This window comes from Grampus griseus (genome assembly GCF_964374135.1).
Source record: "Grampus griseus genome assembly, chromosome: 10".
Taxonomy (NCBI): Eukaryota; Metazoa; Chordata; class Mammalia; order Artiodactyla; family Delphinidae; genus Grampus; species Grampus griseus.
This window is the reverse complement of record NC_139004.1, coordinates 41,082,558-41,090,049: the sequence shown is the minus strand read 5'-3', so window position 1 is coordinate 41,090,049 and position 7,492 is coordinate 41,082,558. Positions and strand designations below refer to the sequence as shown.

The 7,492-nt window shown below is 40.7% G+C and overlaps 1 protein-coding gene across 16 annotated transcripts in view; it reads right to left on the bottom strand.

Moving 5' to 3' along the window:
- Nucleotides 1-2,889: 2,889 nt before the first annotated feature.
- The window catches only part of MLIP (muscular LMNA interacting protein), a 293,069-nt gene continuing 288,466 nt past the window's right edge, over nucleotides 2,890-7,492 (bottom strand). For all 16 annotated transcript variants that reach the window (XM_082662662.1, XM_082662676.1, XM_082662664.1 and 13 more), the window contains one exon: nucleotides 2,890-4,793. In XM_082662662.1, the coding sequence (XP_082518788.1) occupies nucleotides 4,788-4,793 (6 nt within the window). In that variant the 3' untranslated portion in view covers nucleotides 2,890-4,787. The remainder of the gene's footprint in view (nucleotides 4,794-7,492) is intronic.

Below are 7,492 nucleotides of genomic sequence, written 5' to 3'. Positions count from 1 at the left end.
AACTGACAGGCAACCTCAGCTTTGTATATTCTGCTCCATTTAGATCTTCTAAAGGAAGCACACCTCTCACATAGCCAGTCAATAGAAACAAAAAAGTTTTTGGGGAGTTTTTTCCAGATAGTCAAGTGCATTATTTTTAACCTCTTTATTGGCACTTTACAATGGTGTGTTAGTTTCTGCTGCATAACAAAGTGAATCAGCTATACATATACATATATCCCCATATCTCCTCCTTCTTGCATCTCCCTCCCACCCTCCCTATCCCACCCCTCTAGGTGGACACAAAGCACCGAGCTGATCTCCCTGTGCTGTGCGGCTGCTTCCCACTAGCTATCTATTTTACATTTGGTAGTGTATATATGTCCATGCCACTCTCTCACTTCATCCCACAGCACTTTTCACTGTTTCTCCCCATACTCTGAGACAGAGTGAAAAGCACAGGTCCCCTTCTCCATAGCTTATCATTCAATTCATAACCACAAATTGAGACTCCCAAATGGTCTAAGGTCAAGTCTCCCCCATCCCCTTTGCTGTGTAGGTTAGCCCTGGGGCTTGAGATCACAGCTGCACCAGAGACCTGAATATGGCAAATTTTCTAGCATAGAGGTCCCTAGAGTTAAGGGATCAGCCCCTCGGGCAAGCGTCAGGTCAGAGCCTAGGATGAGTTTCAAATTCAGGCAGCCTGGCGATGAGGGAGAACATGACAGAGGAAGGTTTTTCAGTCCCATCCCCATTATTATCCAAAATTTTGCCTCTCTATTGGTACTGCCATGAGGCATGCTTTCAGCTAAATATTGCACAGGGATTTCTTTTTTCCGTTGGGTTGAATCTTTCACTGTTTTCATTTTAGAGATTCTGTTCAGTATCTGAGTCACCATCTGTAGCCCCCTGGAAAAATCTTGTCTTTTATTTACATTATTTACTAAGCTTCCTTTGCCTGTTGTATAGCTTCATTTTTTTAAAATTTATTCCCAGAGTTTTCAGTTAAGGAAAGTCTAGACTCAGGTGCCTAAGTGATATTGAACAATTCCAAATAAATCCATTAGAAAACCTTTACAAAAATAAAGTGTGTTCATTAAAGTATAAAATAAAGAAAAAGGATTTCTAGTCAAATATATTGAGAATAATATGTTCTAAAGTATGAGGGAATTATAATTTTATGACATGCCACAGGAATATGTGGAAAGTTCCCAAAATGTAATATATATATATATATATATATATATTTTAAACAAATTCAATAATATTTCCTAATTACTATTTAATTATTCTAAGGCCTCTAGACTTGCTTTAGGAAAACAATCTTTCCTTCTTACAAACCAAATGACCTTCTCACACAGTTTATTTAATTTCTAATAGAGAAAGATTATTTCAAATGTGAAAATCCAGGGTAGTCGAGTTAAAGAAAGATTTTTGTTCCTAGTCTTAATTGCAGAATTGTCTGCTTGTTTAATAAATAAAATCCTGAGAATTCCCCTTATTCCTTAAGCTTTCCATTAACTATTCCTTCCTGTATGTTCTTCAGAGACTATAAAGAACAATATTCAAGAGACTTCCCATTTTTTCCAAATTAAAATTTCATAAGGAAATAATGAGTCTTATTAGAAATGTATCATGAAAAGTCAAAAAAAAAAAACTTTACAAAGAAAGAAATCAGGGCTGAGTAAAGGTTGATAGTCCAGCTTTAGAATGACAACCCCAGTTTCCTTTCCTCTGAGTTGAATCAACTGTGAGACATATTCAACCTTGTGTCCTAGAACCTCCCTGCACAGGGGGGTTGAGCTCCAGGGGGAGGAGCTCCAGTCATCCACTGTAGTAACTGGCCTTCTGATGGATTCTTTACTGGTTCCTTCCCTCCCCTGACTCACTGCCTCACTCCGTTACCAGGGATGCCTATGGTCACCTCCCAGGTAAACTCATCACGCTAAATACTTGTCTTCAAATCTGCTTGCCACAGAACCCAAATAAAGATACACCCTCGGCATCTGTCTATTCCACACTACCTACTCCCACCTCCTTCCTCCTAAGAATCAGTTGTGCTCCTAAGCTGCTCAGGACACTGATGCTAGTACCAACCAACCTGAAAAGCACTCTGCTCTCCATGTTCTCCCTGCAACCAACTTGTCCATCCTGTTTTCATGGTCTCAACAGTCTGATATTTGCTGAGAAGCTGAACAGATTGGACTATGATGTTCGGATGCAGGTTGTTTTGGTAGAAATAGCATAGTAGGAAAGCCAAAAGGCCTTGTGCTAGGTTTATCCATCACTACCTTATTTGACCTCAGTCAAATAATCCTTCAGAAATAAGGCTTTCATCGATGATATGAAAACAATAACACCTAAGTGACAACTGCGCTGAGTTAGAGGGTCTAGAAGTCTCTGAGAATTGGAAAACCTAAGGTGAATAGGACACCATATTCAAACAAATTTCCTGTCTTATAAGTTGCCTTCAAAGATGGTAAAGCCTGAGGTTTCAAAGCTCATATCTCCAAGTAGAGAGATACTCAGGGACATAAGAACCCTAACACATTGCTGGTGGGAATAAAAATGAGGACATGCATTCTAGAGAATAGCAGTCTGGTAGCACTTCATCAAATTAAGCACATACAGACTTAAACAATTCTAAACCTGGGTATATAGTCCAGAGAAATTCTCACCAAGTCCACAGGAGGTTACATGCAACAATACACATCACAGCTGTTCCTGGTAGAGGGATGCATCCTGAGAGCTCACTGTGGGGCAGGTGGGCAGGTGAAATGTGAAGACCACACCCCAGGTAGCTGTAAGGAAACAATCCACTAGGTATTTATAGAACAATGTGGATAGAGCTTAAAAACCATGTGCTAAGTGGAAAAAGAAAAGAAACAAAATATAAACTATAATGTCATTTACTTTTATTAAATACATATGCAGAGAAAAACAATGCACATCCTCAAAACATATATAGGTAAAGAATATTTATCAAACACAAGAATGTGTGCTTTTAGCAGAAGGGAAGATAGAAATTGTTATAAAAGTTAATCAATCAGTCATCCAATCAACAAGTACACAGAAGAGGGGGTCTTGCCCAAACTTACAACAGCAATGAACTAGGGAGTGTGATCAACTCAATCTTTTATTCTCAAAGTCAAAAATGAATGGACAAATGATTGAATAAATAACTTGGTCTTAGAATCTGATTATCTGAATGTTAATTCTGTCTCTACCACTTACTAGCTTGATTTAACCTTTTGAAGCCTATTCTTACAAACATAAAATCTGAAAAATACTATTACCTGTCTCATAGGCTCATTGTGAAGGTTAAATCAAATTCATGGTGCCTGACACATGATCAGAGCACACTGAATACTAGAGATGGTTATCAATAATCTAAAGTGATGCCTCACACAATTTAGCAGGTAGAGATTTTTGTTTAGGGGAGGAGAGAGAGCAGAAAGCTTTATTAAGGTTCCACTGCTTCTCACGCACTAATGGAGGAGATGATGAGAACTTTGTGTTTCCAGGTGCCAACTGATGACTGGCAATGGAGCCTTCCAAAATGGCCTGTGGCAGGATGATGGGGGTGATGGAGCAGTGGTCTGAGGGAGCCGTGGCTCGGACAGAGCTGGCTCCCAGGGGAGCATGTGTTGTGTGCAAGGGTATAGTCTCTACCGAGCGTCCTCTGCTACCAGGAGCTCACTGTCCAGAACTATTGTGGACTCTTCCTTAGTGTGTTGCCCCAGTAGAAGGCTAGAAAAAGGAAACCACTTAGAAAAGGTGAGCACAGGATACTGAGGATGGCAGCTGGGAAAAAAGAGACCACGGCCAATATGGTGGGCATTGGGCCTGCTGGAGGTTGGCTCCGGGATTGTCACCAACAGTGTGGTTTGCTCTATAGTCTTGGCTGCTCCCAAGATTATGGGTACAAACTAACACTGAAGTAGCCTTTGCAAGAATCATGTGGTGATGGTCAGAGAGACAGTGATGTTAGAAACATTCCAGCAACACCACCTCAACATGACTGTCTGTCCCATCAAGCACAGGACCCAAACAGAACAGGAAAATAGCATGCGTTTTGTGAAAATACCAACTTTCTCACATTCAAGAGCTCCCCCAATGAACTCCTGAAAGCAGGCAGGGGCTCCTTTTTAAAAAGTTGCTGTTCTTTTTTTTTTACATGAAAAAGAAATTAAGCAGAAGGGGAATAAATCTTGATTCAGGGAGTAATGTGTGCATTAAATAAAACTGGTGTTGGGCTTCCCTGGTGGCGCAGTGGTTGAGAGTCCGCCTGCTGATGCAGGGGACACGGATTCGTGCCCCGGTCCGGGAAGATCCCACATGCCGCAGAGCGGCTGGGCCCGTGAGCCATGGCCGCTGAGCCTGGGCGTCCGGAGCCTGGGCTCCGCGAAGGGAGAGGCCACAACAGTGAGAGGCCAGCGTACCGCAAAAAAAACAAAAAAAAACAAAAAAAAAAAACTGGTGTTGAAAAATCGTCACACCCATCCTTCTATTTCCCTGTGATTTGGCTGCTAAACAGAGGGGCATGTTAATATTGCTGTCAGCTTAATAGAAGGCATTCAAGGCTCTAACAGTGGTGGGAGAAACTGTAGGTAAATATCTCCTATGTCAGGTATTAGTGAGTACTTCCATGTTATATGCCTGCAGGAAACTTTTTTTTAGTTCCACTGCAGTTCATAAAGGAAACACTAAGACTGAAAAAAAATAGTAATAAAAGTTAAATCTAGCAAGTGATTAGCACCAGCACTCCAAAAAGCTTCAGCTCAGTCTGGGTTTTCACTTCTTCATCTTCATTGCTGCAAAATAAGAGAAAATAGTAGTCAGGTTAATGGAGATATAGAATTTTAAAAACTATGCCCCATTCATATTCAGGTGTAGCATCTCATATAAAAAATGGTTTGGAGTAGGAAGTTTTTGTTTATTTTTTTCCTCAGTAGCTGTTTTCTTGTTATACAGTTAATGGCAGGATAAAGACACACACCTGTATCTTCAGATCAGACCCTGATCTCTCAAGAGCTCAGCAGAGCAGTTCTGGCCTACTGAGAGGGGTGACCATGGCTTTGAGGGGCTGACGCCACCTTAAGGAACAGCCCTGCCATAACCCACCCACACCTCCTCACCCTTCAATCGCTTGGTTACCTTTTCCTTTAGTACTGAGTGCATCGTTCCGTAAAATGTAACCTCTAAAACACGGAGGAGGTAAAGTGAACTGGGATTGGATTAAGTCCCAGCTTTCACAAAAGGGAACATTACAAAAGTGAGAGACAGCAAATGAACCTCTTGCTATGGAGTATGGAGTGGAGTGGTTGCACTGATTTCTTTATCCATCAATCTCTATTTGATAGGGTTACACTGTCTGGAGCGGACAAGGTAAACTTGACTGAGTGGAGATTGGTATTAGCAGATCATACCAGTCGAGAAAGAAGTATAAAAGAAAATATCAGAGAGGAGGGCAAAAGAGAAATTTAGTTCTAAAACTGTACTCTAATAGAACAATGTGATGAAATGACGTCAGTGGAAGGAAATGACCATAAGTTTGTATTTCCAGGTACCAGTGCATGGCTGTCAAAGGAGCATTTCATCCCAAAATGGCTGGTGGAAATTGAGGGAGGTCAGTTTCTCTTCTTTGGGCAACTCTCTCTGTTTTTTGGTTTTTGTTTTTTTCTTTTTTCTTTCTTTTTTTTTTTTTTTGCAGTACACGGGCCTCTCACTGTTGTGGCCTCTCCCATCGCGGAGCACAGGCTCTGGACGCACAGGCTCAGCGGCCATGGCCCACGGGCCCAGCCACTCCGCGGCATGTGGGATCTTCCCGGACCGGGGCACGAACCCGTGTCCCCTGCATCGGCAGGCGGACTCTCAACCACTGCGCCACCAGGGAAGCCCTGCTTGTTTTTTTTTTAATTTTTATTGGCGTACAGTTGATTTACAATGTTGTGTTGGTTTCAGGTGTACAGCCAAGTGAATCAGTTATACATATATCCACGCTTTTTTAGATTCTTTTCGCATATAGGTCATTACAGAGTGTTAGGTACAGTTCCCTGTGCTATACAGTAGGTCCTTATTCATTATCTATTTTATATGTAGTAGTGTGTATATGTCAGTCCCCAACTTCCAATTTATCCCTCCCCCCCTCCCATTTCCCCCTGGTAACCATAGGTTTGTTTTCCACATCTGAGACTCTATTTCTGTTTTGTAAATAAGTTGTTTTTTTGTTTGTTTGGTTCATTGTTGGTTGGTTGGTTGGTTGTTTTGTCCTGGGCTGGATCACAGGGTGAAGAAGCAATCGTCTGAGAAAGCTGTGGCTCAAAGTTGGCTCCAGGGTGGACATGGGGTATGTGCAAGGCGTAAGGAAAGCAGACAGGAAAACTGCAGGTGGCATAGCCAAGTGGCTGCGCAGGATGGTGAAACAGGACATGTCCTGCATCATGGAAGAGGAGCTGCATTTGTTAGATGAGAAGGAGTAGGTGGAGGAAAAGTTGCTAAAACAAGAAGTAGCTTCACTCCTGCACTGATTTGTTCTAGCCACAGAAAATCAATAGTCATGAAATAACTGAGTTGTAGCTTTCATCATCTGGAATTCTCTGAAGGTTTTGAATGAAAGGAGAAAAAGCCTCAATTCCTCCTTTTCTTTCTAACAAATAAAAATTAGCATGTTTTTGATTTTCCTGAGAGTAACAACATTTGGTAGTTACTCTCACAAAAGATTTAAAGAAATCATCTTCTTTGGTTAATCTTTATGAAGGGCTATTTATTTTACATATCAATACTAAGCACTTTACATGCATGAATGCAAATCTTCACCATAATCCTTTGATCTCATATTACAGAGAATGAAATTGAGGCTCCAAAGATTAAATATCATGCCCAAGGCCACAGTATTTGAAACTAAACCCTCGTTTGTTCAATGTTTCTTGTTTTTTTTTTGTTGTTGTTCATGCAGTCATTAGTTTGTTTCACCCATATTAAAACATATATCACGTCTGGCTTATAAATGGTAAATTCTCTGTCACCAGAAGAGTTTCAACAGAAGACTTATAAGGCTATACGGGATTATAACATTCAATAAAATATTGGACTAAATGCCCTCTCAATTATCTTTCAAATGTAAAATGTTATAATTATAGGAATAATTAAATGAAATTGAAGAAGAATAATATCTCATCCTCTGACACCAGGCTGGCAAACTGAGCACTATTTCTCAGCTCTTCCTGAATGAGACGGAAGGTCAAAGTAATGTTTGCCACCACGATTCAGCAGCTGGTTTGAAATAGCATGATGCTATGACAGGTAGAGTCATGATTTTGGGCCTTTTGTGGCGTTTCTACTTTCCTTTGCCAATCTGAGTATAGGTAAAGAGCTGAATAACCTGGGAAAATCAAATGTCTACATTTAAGGAAGATGGAGATCATTAATAAAATAAATAAATCATTATTTTCAGACAAGACCGCTGACAGTGAAGGCTCAGTATTATATCCTATCACCAGTTGAACAACAG